Source organism: Haliotis rufescens, unplaced genomic scaffold (assembly GCF_023055435.1).
Source record: "Haliotis rufescens isolate VD_foot unplaced genomic scaffold, xgHalRufe1.0.p SCAF_38, whole genome shotgun sequence".
NCBI classification, from domain to species: domain Eukaryota; kingdom Metazoa; phylum Mollusca; class Gastropoda; order Lepetellida; family Haliotidae; genus Haliotis; species Haliotis rufescens.
In genome coordinates this window covers 3550755-3571003 of record NW_025964090.1, presented here as the reverse complement: position 1 = coordinate 3571003, position 20249 = coordinate 3550755, and the positions used below count along the sequence as shown (strand labels likewise).

The window sequence follows — 20249 nt, the reverse complement described above, 5'->3', positions numbered from 1 at the left end:
CTTGGTATGATTGAAAACATCAGGATATTTTTATATAGTAATCTGTAGTATTTTATCAGGTACAAATAAACAAAATATTTGAGAGTGAGTGGGAATGAGTGAGTATGGTTTTACGCAGCTTGTACCAATATTCCAGCAATATCACGGTGGGGGACACCAGAAATGGGCTTCACACATTTTACCCATGTCGGGAATCAAACCCGGGTCTTCGGCGTGACGAGCAAACGCTTAAACCACTAGGCTACCCGACCGCCCCGGCAGGGGTAAGAAGTGTGAAAGCAGTTCAGCAGGCTAAAGGTTAAGCTACTAGTGTAGTTAGTAAAGGAACACCATCTTTCTGTGTCTAAATCAGCTTACATGCAAATATATCTGCAGAATTTAGTTCCAAAGCGGTCATACAGGTATCCATTGACAACACACATGAGTCCGGTGATGAGCGTGGACAGGGAGAAGATGAGGCTGAATTGTTCGTCCTGGGCGGCGCAGGTCTTGCCCTTGCCTGAAGCCGACAGCTTCAGCTGATCGTCACATGACAACTCGGTGGCCGGGGCCTTGGTGGAGGATGCTATAAATATATCGATACATCAACAGCCGAGTCACACAGGAGAGGAAGCAAACATCCGAGCAAGAATGAAAGAAAATATGAAACCATGGAAATAATTTTGTTGTTGATACGTGGTCCTATGCACAGGTCACAAATCATGTGAAGTTAAGCAATGTCAGTCGCGGAGAGTTCTTGGATGGGTGACCGCGTTTCGGCAGCTTGGCTCCTGAGAGTTACTAGGGCTGAAGCACATGTAACACATGTGGTGTCTCCTTGGGCAAGTGACTTTGTTCGAAATGTGCTTGGGTTGTATACTCTCCAGGGAGCTGAGAATGATTGATGAGTGCACACTGATCCAGTGACTAGGGTAATAAAAGTGCTTTGAGTATGCCCCTGTGTGGGGTGGAAATATGCGCAATATAAATGGCCTATTATTAGTAGTAGTATTATTAGTATTAGTAGTAGTATTATTAGTATTATTATTATTATTATTATTATTATTATTATTATTATTATTTATTTATTTATTTTCTGTTTCAGTGATAGTGTTGACTTCATTACATGTATACACTGCCCTCATATAGCCGGAATATTGCTGAGTGCGGCGTTAAACAAAACAAAACAAAATGTTTACTACTCCAAAAAAAATCAAGAACACCCATTTATTTCATATGACTAGAGTTAATCTGTCATGGCTGGTGGGTTGGAAGACACAGCCTTCTAACTGTGGGTGTTCTTTTACTTGTTTTGAGTAGTATATTTTTCCAGCTTATATCTGTGGTGCACAAAACATTTTTGAAATCATCAGGGAGGGAATCCGACTTGGTCAGCCTTAAGACAAGGAAAGATAACTCTACATTAAAGTCTGACAAGACTAACATTCATAGAACTAATATTCACAAGATATTTTTTACCAGACAAAGCCACAAATTATTGATTACCCTGGAAAATAAATGCATGTCAGGTTTTAAATGACAAGAGAAGAGAAAATTGGTCTTTTCTCATCAAACATTTTTATCTTATTGAGTGACCTAATATTTTCATAAGCCATGAGTGAGTGAGTGAGTGAGTATGGTTTTACGCCGCTTTTAGCAATATTCCAGCAATATCACGGCGGGGGACACCAGAAATGGGCTTCACACATTGTACCCATGTCGGGAATCGAACCCGGGTCTTCAGCGTGACGAGCTAACGCTTTAACCACTAGGCTACCCGACCGCCCTTCATAAGCCATGAAGCCATGAGCAAAAATGTCAACAAGATGACATACACATGTTAAAAAAATATGTATTCTTTTTATTATCAATTTATTTTCTTTGCATGATTTTTATGATCATAATCTGTAGACCACAGTGTCATTGAAATAGACTGAAAGTAGTCCAGCATAAAGCATTATTTCACTCGATTTAATATTTTGGGATGAACACAATTTTCTTCACTAAATACATAATAAAAACTGCCCCTGACTGAAGAGGATGAGGCCTCTGTTACCTGTAGCATTGCTCCAGAGACTGTGTGGCGTAGTGGTGGAATTAGCCAAGGCTGTGCGGGGTGTAGCAGCACTGCTGACATAATGTATACCACTGGTGTTGCTGGTAAAATAAGTACTGGAGATGTTGCTGATATGTTGTGTACCAGTGATGTTGCTGACGTCGCAACGGTCCGCGAAGTAGCCTTCATCCTTGTACACATACACCACTGAGTGCCAGCCAAATATCACACCTGAGTAAGACAAGAAAGACAAGAAAGACATGATTTGACATGATATCTGACATGGGTAGTTTGTCATCACATTATCCTGTCAAACTAACTCAAGATTTCTTTCAGCATCATAATTTTTTTTCGGAAGTCACTGTCGAATCTAAGGCTGGTTTGATGAAAGGTGAAGACAAGTCAAGTGAGGTTATTGCATTTAAATAGCAACATGCCTGCATGATTGTGTGGTTGCATGCATGGTTTTGTGCAAGGTTTCATGGTTGTATGCGTGCATGGTTTCGTGTGTTCGTGGTTGAGTGCGTGCATGGTTTCGTGTGTTCGTGGTTGAGTGCGTGCGTAGTTGCGTGCATGTCTGAGTCTCAGCGTGTGGCTGTTTGTTCTAGTCCAGACTAATGCCGATTTTGAAATCGGCCCGACCCTCCATAGAAAAATCATCACCCATCACCCCAAGCCACCTTATGCCTGGGCAAACATAAAAATTCATAAAGACCCCTAGACCTAGTCTGCTCCAGAGACACTGTCCACTACAGTACGGACCAGTACTTAGCCCGCCTCCTCGCACCTCTTGGAAAGATTGTCAAGTCCTTTGTGGCAGATTCGTCTGAATTATGAAAGAAGATCCACAACATCCCCCAACCAGGCACCTTAATCAGCTATGACGTTGTCGACCTGTTTACTTATGTACCCCGGGACGAGGCCACTAATATCATCAGAAACCGCATTGAGGAAATCCACCCATCCCTAGACACTAACAACTGACAGCATCATCCGGCTCATACACTCCTGTATCAGCTCAACATACTTCACTGGAGAGATAGCAGCAAACCCATGGCCTCCCCATGGGATCCCCTCTATCACCCTTGATCACCGAGATATTTATGACCCACCTAGAAGTAAAAGCCCTAGAAACATCCCCTATAACGCCCCTCTGCTTGTTCCACAAAGTAGATGACACCTTTGTTATCCTACATCCCAACAATGACCCCAGAATTCTACTGGACCACCTGAACTCCCAAAACCCACAAATGCAGTTCACCATGGAGGAAGAATCCAATCGTCAACTACCCTTCCTTGATGTACTTGTACAGAACGACCTCAAAAACAAACTCCAGACCACACAGATCAATATCATCACTATGTCTCCAACCATCCACCTCAAGTCAAGAAAGGAATCATCTCAACCCTTACAAGACGAGCTCACCACATCTGTTCTACGAAGCAACATCTTACCACTGAACTTAACCACCTCAAAGTGCTCACACAGTACAACCACTACCCTGAACAGCTAGTACAACAGACAATACAGAACATCATCAAGAAAACTCAGAAATCTCCCCGTCGACAATCACCATTTGTGATCAGCCTCCACTACTTCGGAACAGTCAGCCACAAAATCCAGAGACTATTAAAGGAACAGGCCAACATTGATGTTTTTGTCCTGTTTGTTTGTTTGTGGTTTAACGCCACACTCAGCTATATTCAAGCTATATGACGGTGGTCTGTAAAATAATTCAGTGATTGACATCATGAGCATCAATACACGCGATTGGGATCGATGACATGTATCAACCAGGTCAGCGAGCCTGACCAACCGATCCCATTAGTCACCTTTTACGACAAGCATAGTCGCCTTTTACGGCAAGTATGGGTTGCTGAAGAACTTTTCTAATCCGGAATCTTCACTGGTCCCAACATTGATGTAGATTTCAAGAGAAGTCACAGCATTCAGAATACAATTAAAGCCACAGGAAAACCACCATCTAGCCACAAGCTGGAACCATCAGGAGCAGTGTACAACATTCCGTGCAATTGTGGACAAGCTTATATTGGCGAAACATCTAGGCCCCTCAAAACCCGAAATAAAGAACATCAAAGTTCAGTCACCAAAAATGATGTAAATCAGCTCTATCAGACCATATCCATGACAACCATCAATCAACCAAGGCTACTACATACCACCAGCATACCACTAACTCATCAAAGACCCCAATCAGTCATAATTCTTTTGTTGCTTATATTACTGGCTTCACCCTTTTGTATATATTACAGGCTTCACCGGCCAATATCAAACCTGTCAACCCTTCCTCATTTTGCGGGAGACTCAAGCAATCGCCCAGTCTCCCGCATGATGGACTATTTCACCAGCCAAACAGAATTCTTCATTTTTTCAAAATTCGCCTCCATTGTCCCGTGTGTAAGTGAGTGAGTGAGTATGGTTTTACACCACTTTATAGCAATATTCCAGCAATATCACAGCAGGGGACACCAGAAATGGACTTCACACATTGTACCCATGTCGGGAACAGAACCTGGGTCTTCGGCATGACGAGCGAATGCTTTAACCACTAGGCTACCCAACTGCCCCTCCCGTGAGTAAAAACAAAGAACGAAGCCTGACACTTGGTCGGATTGAACACGTCGTCAACTTGTCAAGCTACCGATTGTTAAATTTCAATATCTGTTTGCGTTTATCTGAGATGATCTTTGAACGAAGGTGATATGGGTAGAATGTGCTAGGTTTATTCTTGGAGGCGAAAATGCAAACGGAAATTAAGCAAGTTGTACGTATAAGAAACTATAATTATTTATTGTTTTAAAATATTTGGTTTTCTTAAGAACATTAATGAAAATAACGGTTGGAAATTATCTTAATTTGACTATTTAAAAAATCTCCCCCTTTGGAGGCAAATCTCCCCCATTTTGAAAAATCTCCCACATTGTCATGATGAGGGGTTGACAAGGCTGCAATATGTTTTACCCTTCTGTGTACGTAACAGCCCTAGAGAAAATTTCTGTGGGATCCCGGTGGGAAATTTGGTCGGGATCCCAATGGCAAATTTTGTTGGGATCCGGCTGGGATCCCAGTGGGAAATTTGGTTGGGATCCCAGTGGGATAATTGGGTGGGAAATTTGGGTGGGATCCCACCAAGGATGCATGGTCTTGCATGGTCAGAATCACATCCCACAGGTAGTCCAAACCTTGTTTGATCTCAACTTGACATGCTTACACAAGTCCATGATGTTTTACACCAATACAATAATCAATGAATCCATATGATATTTATTCCACTGAAATAAAAGTAGAAAATTATCTTATGTTGACTATTCTAAAAATCTCTCCCTTTGGAGGCAAATCTCCCTCATTTTGAAGCCAAATCTCCCACATTGTCATGATGAGGGGTTGACAAGTCTGAATATGTTTTACCCTTCTGTGTACATAACAGGCGTCTCCACTCCAGCAGTGTAACTGTATCTTAAACCTACTCAACTGTGTAAACACTGCCTCCTATCCTGTACATAGACTTGTCAACCATACTCTGTAATGGTGTTGGAACCTACACCGAAACATCGCTCCTAATTGTAATAAAAAAGTTGTTCATCCATATATTTTATCCTTACTTAGTAAATGCCTCACTTCTAAATACCTCTCCTCAGTCATCCTTTTTAAAAATGAATTCTGCTTAAGCTGCTGTTTCAGGAGACTTCTAATTTGCCTCTATCCCTGTTTTGCCCCATTGAATAGCTTCACATGTCACAGAAGCTCACAAAAATACCACGTAGGAAGTTACAATAGGAATCACATATTGCTTTTGTTCATTATTAACATCCATTAGTTTATGTATTTGTGATGTCTGCTTTCAGTCAGTAGATATATAGAAATTTGTCACACACACACACACATGATGAAAAGGCTACATTATGAATTATGCACAACATGTTACACTGGTGGGTTTTGAACTTTTCCTGCCTATTGGTATGCAAGCAGATGAACAGTCATTTATCATTGTGATATATTTAACAAATAAATGATGAGTGGTTGTTGTTCATAGTACAATAAAAGAATTCAGGGAGAATAAACCATGAGGGGCGCGATTCCCTGTAGGGATGTTTAAAAAATGTACAAGCTTTAAAAATGTTTACCCCAATTATAATAATGATGACTGCCTGAATTGAATCCGACCACAATGTCGGACAAGTCCATTTTACAAACAGGCGGGTTAAGTTTGGTATTTCCTGCAAAATCTCACAATCTTCACACTGATAATCTGTGTCCTTTCTCTTAATACCGATTGTCAATCAATCAATCTTTATTTCACGTACTGAAGAGGCCACAGGCCTATAGTACAATTTGAAGAATATACAATTTTATACAATTTATGTACATATCTCACCAAATCACCTCACGTCATTCCACATCACCAGCCTGGGCCAACAGACCCAGGGCTATATGAGCTGTCTACCAGCCATATCTCACCAAATCACCTCACGTCATTCCACATCACATCTCAACACAGTCACATAATTTCACACATACAGTACAATACCATAACAGCTGTATGCCTGCGTGGGAACAACAGACCCAGGGCAATATCAGCTATAGACCTGCCTGGGCCAACAGACCCAGGACAATATCAGCTGGACACCAGCCTGGGCCAACAGACCCAGGGCTATATGAGCTGTCTACCAGTACATATCTCACCAAATCACCTCACGTCATTCCACATCACATCTCAACACAGTCACATAATTTCACACATACAGTACAATACCATACCCTGTAATTTCATAATTTCTATTTTACCATATCACAACTAGTTATATTATACAACATATTCTATAACATCATATCATATTGTATCATTATTATAAGATCATACTATATAGTATTATTTCATATACCATTATCATATCATAACATACCATACATACCATCGTACCATATATCACACCTATATTATACCGATTGTCATATCTCTCCCATATTTGGATGCGATTGTTCGGCCACTGCGTTTATCTCCGTACCCCAGCTAACTCTATGGGGAACCACTCACTGGACACTTCCCTCTCTAAAATATCTTCGTCCAATATATGACATCATCAAGTTGCGAGGACATATTCATATCTCCAGAAATGACGTCATGATAGAACAATGTTTTATCATGAAATAAACCATGCTTCGTTCTTCATTGTTCTTTGCGATTTATCGTGTCGGTGTCTTATATTTGTGCATATTACATAAATATACAGTTATGTGGAGCTCGACAAAGAGCCGACATTGTCCCATCTATTTCTGAAAAGAAAGATGTAAAAACTGTTTGCTCTTTTTTCAAGACAAAAACAAAATTAATGATATATGCCAATCAATTTGTATCAGGTGTGACATTTCATACCCCATCAGACAGACAGACAACAAAATAAATTGCCTGTATGCATAGGTTGTGTCCTCAGTCTGACATAATTAACCAGTACCTATTGTAATCTCACATCATTATAAATCATGCGATTATTTTCTCTTAAACAAATTGTCTTTAGACTTTTGAGTGAGTGAGTGAGTGAGTGAGTGAGTGAGTGAGTGAGTGAGTGAGCGAGCGAGCGAGTGAGGTGTACGGTGCTTTTAGCAATATTCCAGCAATATCATGGCAGGGGGACACCAGAAAATGGGCTTCACACATTGTACCCATATGGGAATCGAACCCAGGCCTTTGACATGACGAGCCAACACTTTAACCACTAGGCTACCCCTACCTCTAGTTACTGAAGAACTCGGCACTCTCAAGCACTCATAAACAAGACTTAGGGTTAAGGAATTAAATTCTAGCTTTATGAGTAGATCACTGCAACATAGGACTATCATTAACAGCTGGACACCAGCCTGGGCCAACAGACCAAGGACAATATTGGCTGTATACCAGTCTGGGTCAACCGATCCAGGGCAATATCAGCTGTCTACCAGCCTGGGCCAACAGACCCAGGGCAATATCAGCTATAGACCTGCCTGGGCCAACAGACCCAGGACAATATCAGCTGTACACCAGTCTGGGCCAACAGACCCAGGACAATATCAGCTGTACACCAGCCTGGGCCAACAGACCCAGGGCAATATCAGCTGTATGCCAGTCTGGGCCAACAGACCCAGAGCAATATCAGCTGTATACCAGCCTGGGCCAACAGACCCAGGGCAATATCAGCTGTATGCCAGTCTGGGCCAACAGACCCAGGACAATATCAGCTGTATACCAGCCTGGGCCAACAGACCCAGGGCAATATCAGCTGTATACCAGCCTGGGCCAACAGACCCAGGGCAATATCAGCTGTATACCAGCCTGGGCCAACGGACCCAGGGCAATATCAGCTGTCTACCAGCCTGGGCCAACAGTCCCAGGACAATAACAGCTGTATGCCTGCGTGGGAACAACAGACCCAGGGCAATATCAGCTATAGACCTGCCTGGGCCAACAGACCCAGGACAATATCAGCTGTCTACCAGCCTGGGCCAATAGACCCAGGGCTATGTGAGCTGTCTACCAGCCTGGGCCAACAGACCCAGGGCAATATCAGCTGTCTACGAGCCTGGGCCAACAGTCCCAGGACAATATCAGCTGCATACCAGCCTGGGTCATCAACGGTACGCCTACCAAGGGCCAACAGACCCAGGGCAATATGAGCTGTCTACCAGTCTGGGCCAACAGACCCAGGACAATATCAGCTGGACACAAGCCTGGGCCAACATACCCAGGACAATATCAGCTATAGACCTGCCTGGGCCAACAGACCCATAACAATATCAGCTGCATACCAGCCTGGACCAACAGACCCAGGACAATATTGGCTGTATACCAGCCTGGACCAACAGACCCAGGACAATATCAGCTGTATACCACCCTGGACCAACAGACCCAGGACAATATCAGCTGTACAATTGTTTGGGGCCAACACACAGGACAATATCTGACTTATGCCACCTTTTGGCCAATTTCAGCAATTGTTCTCCCCTTACTGTAAAGTAAATAGAGTAGAATTAAGGGTCAGCCAGCACACTGACAGCCTAACAAATCAGTTGCGGAAGGAAAAAACCATGACATACCAACACATCATTTGATTCAGACAACTAATGATTTCCTTCACCGAGTACAAATTTGACACTAACACAGTCAGTCAGTGAGTGAGTTGGGTTTGGTTTAACGCTGCTTTTAACATTATTCCAGTTATATCACGGCGTGTCAGCTTAATGTAGGAGGAAAGCCGGAAGTGATGCAGGTCTTAGACGTTTACCACTTCGGTGAAACCCACGAGCACGGGTATGGTGCTGACAAACCTAGAAACATAATCGGGGTGAACCGGGATTTGAACTCTTAGACGACTGGGCCACCTGTGCCCCCGACACTAGCACAGACTCACACACAATACATGATGACTTTTAACACAAAACAAAAAGACCATACCTCCAAATAGTAAGATTTCTAAGAAGCCCCATACCACGACAAGAATGTTGAGAGGAGGGACTTTCGCCATCCAGACTTCGGGTCAGTGTACGTACAAATGTGGTGTCATGTCCGTGTCACTTTTATGATTTAAGTCGAAGTTATCTGAAACAGATGCAAATAGGAAATTTTGTTATTCATGACAAAGAACATAAATCACCTACTGGAAACAGGTATTGTACAATGTTTTTATCAATATGCAACACATGTCCGCCTGATAGGGTAGACAGCATTACTAGCATCATAATCAAGAGCCCTATGTTAGTTTTTGTTAGTTTATTTGTTGTTTAACGCCGAACTCAGCAATATTCCAGCTATATGACGGCGGTCTGTAAAATAATCGACTCTGGACCAGACAATCCAGTGATTGACATCATGAGCATCGATCAACTGTAAAGGAGAGGTTTCGCTATAGATCCTTATACCCTTGTCAAGCAAGCCTGAAAAATATTGCCATTGGCCCTTAGGAGTGTATTGAGGGAGGTGGAGTTGGTGAAGTGGGTGTCAGTATTGGCTTGCTGTTTGAGGAGGTGGCTGATGATGTAGAAGGCTTTTCCTATGAATGGGAGGGCGATGCGAAAGGGCGCTGATTCGGGTTTTGGGGTCGCAGATCTGTGTGTGGGATGGAGTACAGAGGAGATGACTTTGTCGACGAGATTTGGTGGATAATTGTTGATGTGGGTGAAGACTTGCTTGACAACGGTATAAGGATCTAGACCGAAACGTCACCTTTACAGTATTAAGGAAGTTATTTTCCATAAATTGTGTCTACTTTGTCAATGTAGGTATAATCATTGCAATAGCATTGTCATGGTTATTAACATGTTTGTAATACTGTTGCAATTTAGGTATAAATCATCACAATAAGCATTGTGACAATTATTTACATGTTTGTAATATTGTTGCAATAAAGGAATAAATCATCACAATAGTATTAAGATAGTTATTTACATGTTTGTAATATTGTTGCAATAAAGGAATAAATCATCACAATAGTATTAAGATAGTTATTTACATGTTTGTAATATTGTTGCAATAAAGGAATAAATCATCACAATAGTATTAAGATAGTTATTTACATGTTTGTAATACTGTTGCAATATAGTCATAAATAATCACAATAGTACTGTGACAGTTATTTACATGTTTGTAATATTGTTGCAATAAAGGAATAAATCATCACAATGGTATTAAGATAGTTATTTACATGTGTGTAATATTGTTGCAATATAGGTATAAATCATCACAATAGCATTGTGACAGTTATTTACATGTTTATAATATTGTTGCAATAAAGGCATAAATCATCACAATAGCATTGTGACAGTTATTTACATGTTTGTAATATTGTTGCAATATAGGCATAAATCATCACAATAGCACTGTGACAGTTATTTACATGTTTGTAATATTGTTGCAATATAGGCATAAATCATCACAATAGCACTGTGATAGTTATTTACATGTTTGTAATATTGTTGCAATATAGGCATAAATCATCACAATAGCACGGTGAGTTATTTACATGTTTGTAATATTGTTGCAATATAGGCATAAATCATCACAATAGCACTGTGATAGTTATTTACATGTTTGTAATATTGTTGCAATATAGGCATAAATCATCACAATAGCATTGTGACAGTTATTTACATGTTTGTAATATTGTTGCAATATAGGCATAAATCAACCTCTCACCTCACTCAAGAAACTGACTCAGTAGTCAAACTGCCAAACATGTTCACCCGGGACCAACGTTTCTCAACTTGCTGTGTGCCCTGTGTGTTGTACACAGGTCCATATGCCACACATGGGTGACCTCATTGATCTGTGGTACCTAATCTTATCACAGGGTGCCACAAAACTTTCCAGATGCAGTTAAGGCTATTGCTAGCCACTCACAATAATTTCATGGAGCACAATTTTCCAGATTCACAGTATTCATAGATGCATGAATTGCGAATAATGAAATGATTTGGTCTTACTTTCATGTGAACCGCAGTCTCCCACATCAGCATGCCAGCCTTTTTAGATTTGTAGAACTGGTACAAGGGATTGAGAAGTCAGAAGGAGCTTGAAGCTGAGCCAGATAGAGTTTGGTGCTGCTCTCCCTGTGACCCAGGAGGAAGGTGTACAGAGAGTCTCAGGGAGACTGCTGTGTCTGAAGGACAAGTTGTGCACTGGGCAGACTCCTGAAACTTTTGGATGAGGATGGGCATGTAGCTGAAGCTGGGTTGGGCAATAATAGTTTGGTCCTCTGTCATTTATGTAGGGCTGTTCCACTCAGGTAAACAGGTAACAATTACCAGAACATTCAGCCTCACCTAAATCCTGGCACAAGACTTTGGGAGGTTACTGTGTCAAGTGTGGGTGGGTTGGGTGAGTTGGGTTTAACGCCGCTTTTAACATTATTCCAGTTATATCGCGGCGTGTGTCAAGTGTGGTATGTGTTTATTTACATACGTTCATCAAACAATTATTAAATCTGCCAAACCTGTTTGGCAGTGTCTTTGTTGTTGGTTACCTTGTGAAACAATCAAAACACTGCCGACTCATGACGAGAAAATGTTCAGGATAGTAACAGCTGACATGGTGATTACACAACACTGCTCATTTACAAAAGCAAAGAAGAAATCAAAGGATATTATTCTCTCAACTACTATCATCATAGAATTTGAAGTCGAAGGTCTGCTAGTTTTCGTTTGCTGTTTTATTTGTTTGTTTGTTTGTTTGTTTGTTGTTTAACGCCGAACTCAGCAATATTCCAGCTATATGATGGCGGTCTGTAAATAATCAAGTCTGGACCAAACAATAGTGATTGACATCATGAGCATCGATCGATGCAATTGGGATATGATGACATGCATCAACCAAGTCAGCAAGATCGACCACCCGATCCCATTAGTCGCCTCTTATGACAAGCATAGTCGCCTTTTACAGCAAGCATGGGTTGCTAAAGACCTATTCTTCCCCGGATCTTCAAGGGTCCTTAATTTTGAGAGAATTGAGGAGCATTACAGTACATTTTGAGCAAAAAAGGCCGGGCAGTGGCAAAAAAAGGTGTTTCAATACGGTTGCCATATTAAAAAACAGATTCAAAACTCTTGAACTAATTAAGATTTTGTGAATACACCAAGCTTTTTAGAAAGTGGTCAAATGTAACAAATGTTATATTTGGGATTACACTTTCTTAGTAAAATACAAATTCCAGTACTTTTTGGGTTGAATCCCGTCCGAGGATTCAAACCCACACTGCCAGAGTGAGGCACCTGATCGCCAGCACACAAAGTCAGCGATCTAACCAACTCAGCCACCGAGGCTTCCACAAAAATGGAAGTCCGAAAACTGGTAGTCAAGATCACGTACTTTGTGTACCCCTCTGATAAGTGTAAACTGCCAAAATAACAAGAGGTCATCACTGGTGAGAACAAGCATGTGAACTTTCAGTTTTATTGGCTCCTTCAGATCAGGTGAGCAGAACAATGACACTGTTATTTTAGTATGCCACACTAAGCTCAACCATGTGTTGCGAATAAATCATATGCCTATTATTTGATCCAAAAATTCATTTCACGGTTATATGAACATGCACTGCTCATAATAGATGTGCAACATGTTCATGAAGAATTCAATGCTTCTGATGGATTTTCAGTCCCGGTCAAAAAATGATTGTTCTCAATCAATATTTTTCAGTACTATGCCTCAGGCCTTTGTGTACAAACATTAAGGTACAAGCAGGATTACAGTTAACATATTTTTTTCCTTTTGTGCAAAGTACAAATATTTTTTTTATAAATTAGTAATACCGTATTCGACGAAATAAGCGCCCCGCTCTAATAAGCGCCCACGGCGATATTTGCTATTATATTGGCAAGTGAACAATCCCAATTAGCATCCTTTCCGATTGATCAATGTACACAAGACTTATTTATTCGTGTATAATACGCATTCGTGTGTTATATGCACCCTTAATTATGGGCAATTAAATTCTGGAAAAATATATCTGTCGTATATAAACAGTTCAGACCTTCAGCATAAACCACGAAATTTATATTTTCAACTGTTTTTCCCCACCAAAATAATATTCTAATAAAAGCCCCCTATTTTGAGAGCGCCCTGGGCGCTTATTACGTCGAATACAGTAATGTATGTTCTCAATGTGCCTACAATCTAATCAAACCAATTTACGGTTCGGTGGTTGTATATAAATTATTCATGTACCAGAACTGGCAAGTAATCAGTTATCGCCGCCTCCCTGTTATAGTGAGTGAGTTGGGTTTAAGGTTGCTTTTAACAGTATTCCAGTTATATCGCGGCGTGTCAGCTTAATGTGGAAGGAAAGCCGGAAGTGATGCAGGTCTCAAACGTTTACCACTTCGGTGAAACCCACGAGCATGGGTATGGTGCTGACAAACCTAGAAACATAATTGGGGCGAACCGGGATTCGAACCCACAATCATAGGTTTCTGGCGTGCCCAAGGGAACTCCCTGTTATAGCGTACACATGATTGCATCTCGTTTTACTTTTACTCAGTTTCATTAGAAGACAGAAATATTTATCCAAAAATGATGAACAAAACTGACTCTTGTGAGGAAATTAAAAAACAAACCATATAATCACCATGCTCAAATACAACTTTTGAAGAGACACGCGGGCGGTCTCACGTGACTAATTCATGCGAAAATATAAATTAAACAACACGATGATGCACTTTCAGATCTGTCATTGCTTGCTATCTGTGCAATAAACCAGAAGTTGTCATCCATAAAGTTTTTCTTACTTATTTGCCAACTTCCAGAATGCAAATCAAACAGTTAGTACCAAACAGAGTAGTGAGTGAGTGAGTTGGGTTTGACGCCGCTTTTAACAGTATTCCAGTTATATCGCGGCGTGTCAGCTTAATGTGGGAGGAATGCCCGAAGTGATGCAGGTCTCAGACGTTTACCACTTCAGTGAAACCCACGAGCACGGGTATGTCGCTCACAAACCTAGAAACATAATCAGGGCAAACCGGGATTCGAACCCACAATCATAGGTTTCCGGCGTGCCCAAGGGAAGCAACTCTGCACAGCAAATCACAGCGCCTCAGACAACTGGGCCACCCGTGCCCCCTCATACAGAGTAAATCAGGCAGACTGCAACAAATGGTTACATCTGTATGATGTACTGTGTTTTGTTCTTACCTGGGATCTGCACATGTTCTCGAGAAATGCACTCTAATACCTGTGTATCATGACCCGACTCTCTACTCAATATTATATAATCTGAAGGGACTAGGACTGGGATGGGTAACTTGGGTCGGGTGGGTGCTGAGAAGGACCCAGGAACCTACAGGACTACCCGGACCCATGGTTTGTCACCTGATATATTTTGTTATGACAAAAATTATTTAGAACTCTATGGTTACACTACAAGTCACTAAAGTTCACATTTCTTTCTGACTATGCACCCATTCCTTCTGACCTTTATAGGTTTGAATAAAGACAAAACTTCAGTCAACTTCAGTGTATGCATGACCAGATCGTTTTAAAAGTATATCTAAATATATTTTGCAAGGGCTACCGTCAAACTTTTCCCAATCGGACAATGTTTGTTGTCTAACACCGCACTCAGCAATATTCCAGCTATATGACTGTGGTCTGTAAGTAATCAAGTCTGGACCAGACAATCCAGTGATTTACAACATGAGCATCGATCCACGTAACTGGGATCAGCCAAGTCAGTGAGCCTGACCACCCGATCTCATTAGTCGCCCCTTACGACAAGCATAGTCACCTTTTACAGCAAGCATGGGTTGCTGAAGACCTATTCTACCCCGGATCCTACAGCAGGTATCCAGGTTGGGTCTGGTAATAGAGGGTCAAGTACCCGGGTAGTAAATTTGAACTTGTTTCCCCCCCCCCCCCCCCCCCCCGAGAAGGGACTGTCAATTTACTGGAGCCTCCAAATATTATGGCAGTGCAGGCCATGGTTAAATATTTTCCAGTTTACCACAACACATGTGTATCCTGCATGCATAAATGAACAAACAGTTTGAATTCACAAACTAAACTGGAACATGCACACACAAAAAAACATTAATCAGAAAAGTTCATCGTTTGAAAAGTCTCTGAGAAAACACTAAGCCTTTTTATAATGATCAAGAAATTATATAGTTTGCATATAGTTTCACAAAAATAAAGCTATTGGTACAATTTTGTACCCATCTCTTGAGACCTTCAGCGGGTACCTGGGTAGGGTAAGGGGGTGGATACACGGGTATAAATTTGGACTCATCCCAGCCCAAAAACTCACACACTTTTGAATGTTTACAAATACTTATATTTCCACAACCCACATATAGCCATTTACCTGTACATTGATGTCTAAATGCAGTCTATCTCAATATGTAGCAGCCGACTGCAGGAGGCAGGCACGTCAGTAACTTTCTTCATCAGCTGATGAGAGTTATCCGCTGCTAAGTGAGTAAACGTCCGGATAAGAGAGAGTCCTGCCGGATAATCTTTTACTTTTGAAAACGACACTTCCGCACAGCATATACATACCAATCCTCTGTAGACTCGGCTAAGTTCAATAAATCATTTTCTATCTTGAGCTAGTATTATTTGTAGTATTGTCTAAACGACTAACAAGTATCCATCTCCAGCAGTATCAACGTGTGGTGATACGAGTTATTTGCTGTTAAGTGGATATATGTCCGGATGAGAGTGGGTCCTGGGAATAATAAATCACTTTGGAAACATGACGCGACATGGACGGACTTTCATCCTCTTTTCTTTTAGGGGCGGTGGGGGTAGCCTTGTGATCAAAGTGTTCGCTCGTCACGCCGAAGACCCGGGTTCAATTCCCAGCATGGGTACACTGTGTGAAGCCCATTTATGGTGTCCCCCGGCGTGATATTGCTGGAATATTGCTAAAAGCGGTGAAAAAAACATACTCACTCACTCCTTTCTTTTCGACTTGATGATTGTAGTGCTCACTGCTTAGCCAGTCGTATAGCTTCTGTTGTGAACAGCATCTTCGTTGAGACTCTTGAGAAATTGGCTCATTTGCCCATGGTTGTTTACAAACATTTGTCCTAGATTCCTATATTACGTGTGCTAAACGTGCTAACAGTATCCTACAAAACACAGCAACGAACCTTAACGAAACGCACGTGCAGCACACAATCGTATGAAGTGCACCACTCGCTGACCAGCTATCAGGTCATAACTGTACTCTGAACACGAAAGGGGCGAGGTTGGCCGAAAGGTCAAAACTGTCGCGTTGAAGATCAAATGCGAGCTCTCTTCAGACGTGTCTCTAATTGTTATTGTTTATTCGGCAAGACTAGTAATTCTTGTATGGTTAAGTAAACCGTGGTTAACTATCGCGAGAATTAAACAAAATGAAAATAAAAATACACAAATGTTTTGACAGATATTTGTTTTTAATTAATAAGTAGTATCGGTGTAAATGCATTTATTCTGGAAAGGAAGCTTTTTTAGTTGTAATCTGTCTGATAGTATGCTTTGTTCGCTTGTTTACTAACGCCGCACTCCGCAATATTCCAGCTATATGACGGCTATATGACAGCTATATCCAGTCTGGACCAGACAATCCAGTGAATCCCATCATGAGCATCGATCCACGCAATTGAGATGCGATGACATTCATCAACCAAGTCAGCGAGCTTGACCTGATCCCGTTAGTCGCCTCTAATGAAAAAGCATGGGTGGCTGAAGACCTATTCTAACCCGGATCTTCGTGTGTGTGTGTGTGTGTGTGTGTGTGTGTGTGTGTGTGTGTGTGTTTTGGAAGTCGCATGCCGCGACTTGAAGCAGGATCGAGTCAACGTGATATTGCAAGACAATTTAACGTCCACAGACATTTGGTGTTTATGGCAACGTTGGCAACAGACGAATGCAGCCAGAGACCATCCTCGGAGTTACAGGCCACGCGTAACCAATAATCGACAAGACAACTGGATTCGAACAACACACTTACGAAATCGATTCCAGCCAGCAACAGTGAATGCAAGAAGCATCCCTGGCCTTCGACGAATATCTTCACAAACAGTACGTCGACTCCTCAGATTTGCAGGGATTGTCGCCAGAAGACACGCCAGACGTCCCGTTTTGACAGGAAACCACCGTCAAGCACGTCTACAGTGGTGCAGACAGCGTCTACGCTGGACGGCCATGCAGTGGGGACAAGTTCTATTCACTGACGAATCTCGTTTTCACCTCAGCCACAGCGATGGACGGATTCAAGTGTACCGACGTCGAGGTGAACGTTTCGTCAATCATTGTGTCATGGAAGAAGATCGGTTCGGGGGCGGCAGCGTTATGGCATGGGGTGGGATTACAGCAAGACAGAGGACCCGTTTGATAGTGGTAGAGGGAAATCTCAATGGACAGCGCTACCACGACGACATCATCGGCCCTGTTGTTCTTCCGTTTTTGCGTCGTCATGGCCCAGGCATTACCTTTCAACATGACAACGCCCGGCCTCATATTGCTCGACTTGTTCAGGATTCTCTTCAACAAAACAACGTGAATGTCATCCCCTGGCCGGCTCGCTCCCCTGATCTCTCACCAATCGAGCACTTGTGGAATGAGATTGATCGGCGCCTTCGACGTCAACCACGTGTTCCACAGACACTCCAGGAACTTCGAAACATGCTCCAGCAGATATGGACAGATATCCCACAGGACTTTGTGCGACGCCTGGTCCATTCCATGAGACGAAGATGTGTTGCTTGCATCGCAACCAGACACACACGCTATTGATTTGTAAATGGACATTTTGGCATGGTCATGTCTTTTTATGAAATCACGCATTTTCTGAAGTCAGTATGGCAAATTAAACCATTTGAACACTTACTGGAGTCTTTTATCTATTGCAAACCGAAATTGTTTCAGATTTGGTAAAAAAACAAAACTTTGCATTAAATCTTATTCAATGTCACAGGAACTTTTGTTGTTTTGTATATATTCTCCAAAAAAAAGAAACGCAGAGTTAGATTTTTAGTAAATTTCATGTACCTAATAAAGTCGTTATATTTAATTTAATATCATGGATACAAATATGAAAGTTTGGAGCTCGATTATCGCATGTTGTCGTTGTACAAAGGCATTGAAAACTGTTTATTCACATAAGGCCGACAAGGTGGCGCTGAACTCAGTATCTCATGTGACCGCCCCGGGCAGCAATCACGGCTCTGCATCTCCTCGGCACTGACTGGATAAGTGTACGAATTCTGTCCTGCGGAATTCTGCGCCATTCTGCTTGTAACGCGTTGGCCAGTTGTGGGAGTGTCTGTGGCGTATTCTGACGTTGACGTACACGTCGATAGAGTTCATGGCGACGTTCCGATCGGCAGTGCTGAGTCTCGGCCTTTTCGAACTTTTTATAGACACTACCACGAGTTACGAATGCCATAACTTGCACGTGCATTTTGCTTTACTGTTTTCCTCCATGACATTTTTGAACAAGTGTGAAAACAATGCCGTTTAAGACATTGCAAATCTACAATAGTTTCGTTTTGAACAAACATTTTCCAATAACATATATCTAATTTATATACCGGATTTTTTGTGTAGTTTTGAAGAAAAGATGTAGAATGCTGACATGCTCAGTAGTTTTGAAGAAGAGATGTAGAAAACTGACATGCTCGGTAGTTTTAAAGAAGACATGTAGAATATTGACATGCACGGTAGTTTTGAAGAAGAGATGTAGAATAGTCATGCTCTGTAGTTTTGAAGAAGAGATGTAGAATATTGTCATGCTCGGTAGTTTTGAAGAAGAGATGTAGAATATTGACATGCTCAGTAGTTTTGAAGAAGAGATGTCGGATATTGACATGCTCAGTAGTTTTGAAGAAGAGATGTAGAATACTGACATGCTCGGTAGTTTTGAAGAAGAGATGTAGAATATTGTCATGCTCAGTAGTTTTGAAGAAGAGATGTAGAATATTGTCATGCTCAGCAGTTTTGAAGAAGAGATGTAGAATACTGACATGCTCAGTAGTTTTGAAGAAGAGATGTAGAATACTGACATGCTCAGCAGTTTTGAAGAAGAGGTGTAGGATATTGATATGCTGAGTAGTTTTGAAGAAGAGATGTACAATATTGTCATGCTAAGAAGTTTTCATGAAGAGATGTAGAATATTGACATGCTTAGCAGTTTTGAAGAAGAGATGTAGGATATTGATATGCGCAGCAGTTTTGAAGAAGAGATGTAGAATATTGTCATGCTCAGCAGTTTTGAAGAAGATATGTAGAATACTGACATGCTCTGTGGTTTTGAAGAAGAGATGTAGAATATTGTCATGTTCAGTTGTTTTGAAGAAGTGATGTAGGATATTGATATGCTCAGCAGTTTTGAAGAAGAGATGTCGAATATTGTCATGCTCAGCAGTTTTGAAGAAGATATGTAGAATACTGACATGCTCTGTGGTTTTGAAGAAGAGATGTTGTATATTGTCATGCTCAGCAGTTTTGAAGAAGAGATGTAGGATATTGATATGCTCAGCAGTTTTGAAGAGGTGTAACAGTTAATGGAAATGGATAAATAACAGGACCAATGGCATCAGCTCATGTTCAGAGGGGAGGCCAAAAGGAGCAATCACATGAAGAGATTAGGTTCTTCCAGTAGATATGTGCATGCACATGTGTTTGTGTCTTCTTGTAGCAGTTTCATGGTGCTAGCCAAACGAGATACCATGTTCCAGTTTAATAGACAC

The 20249-nt window shown here is 41.5% G+C and overlaps 1 protein-coding gene across 2 annotated transcripts in view; it reads right to left on the bottom strand.

The window, feature by feature from the left end:
- LOC124113802 (equilibrative nucleobase transporter 1-like) overlaps nt 1–15995 on the bottom strand; it is a 36589-nt gene extending 20594 nt beyond the window's left edge. The window contains exons 1-4 of one of the 2 annotated variants that reach the window (XM_048381363.1): nt 15875–15995; nt 9484–9627; nt 2036–2266; nt 358–565 (exon numbers count right to left, since the gene is read on the bottom strand). In XM_048381363.1, coding sequence (XP_048237320.1) covers nt 358–565; nt 2036–2266; nt 9484–9553 — 509 coding nt within the window. In that variant the 5' untranslated portion in view covers nt 9554–9627; nt 15875–15995. Of the gene's footprint in view, nt 1–357; nt 566–2035; nt 2267–9483; nt 9628–11507; nt 12262–15874 lie in introns of those variants that run through there. The other variant, XM_046474325.2, reaches the window with a different exon arrangement.
- Between the last annotated feature and the right edge of the window lie 4254 nt (nt 15996–20249).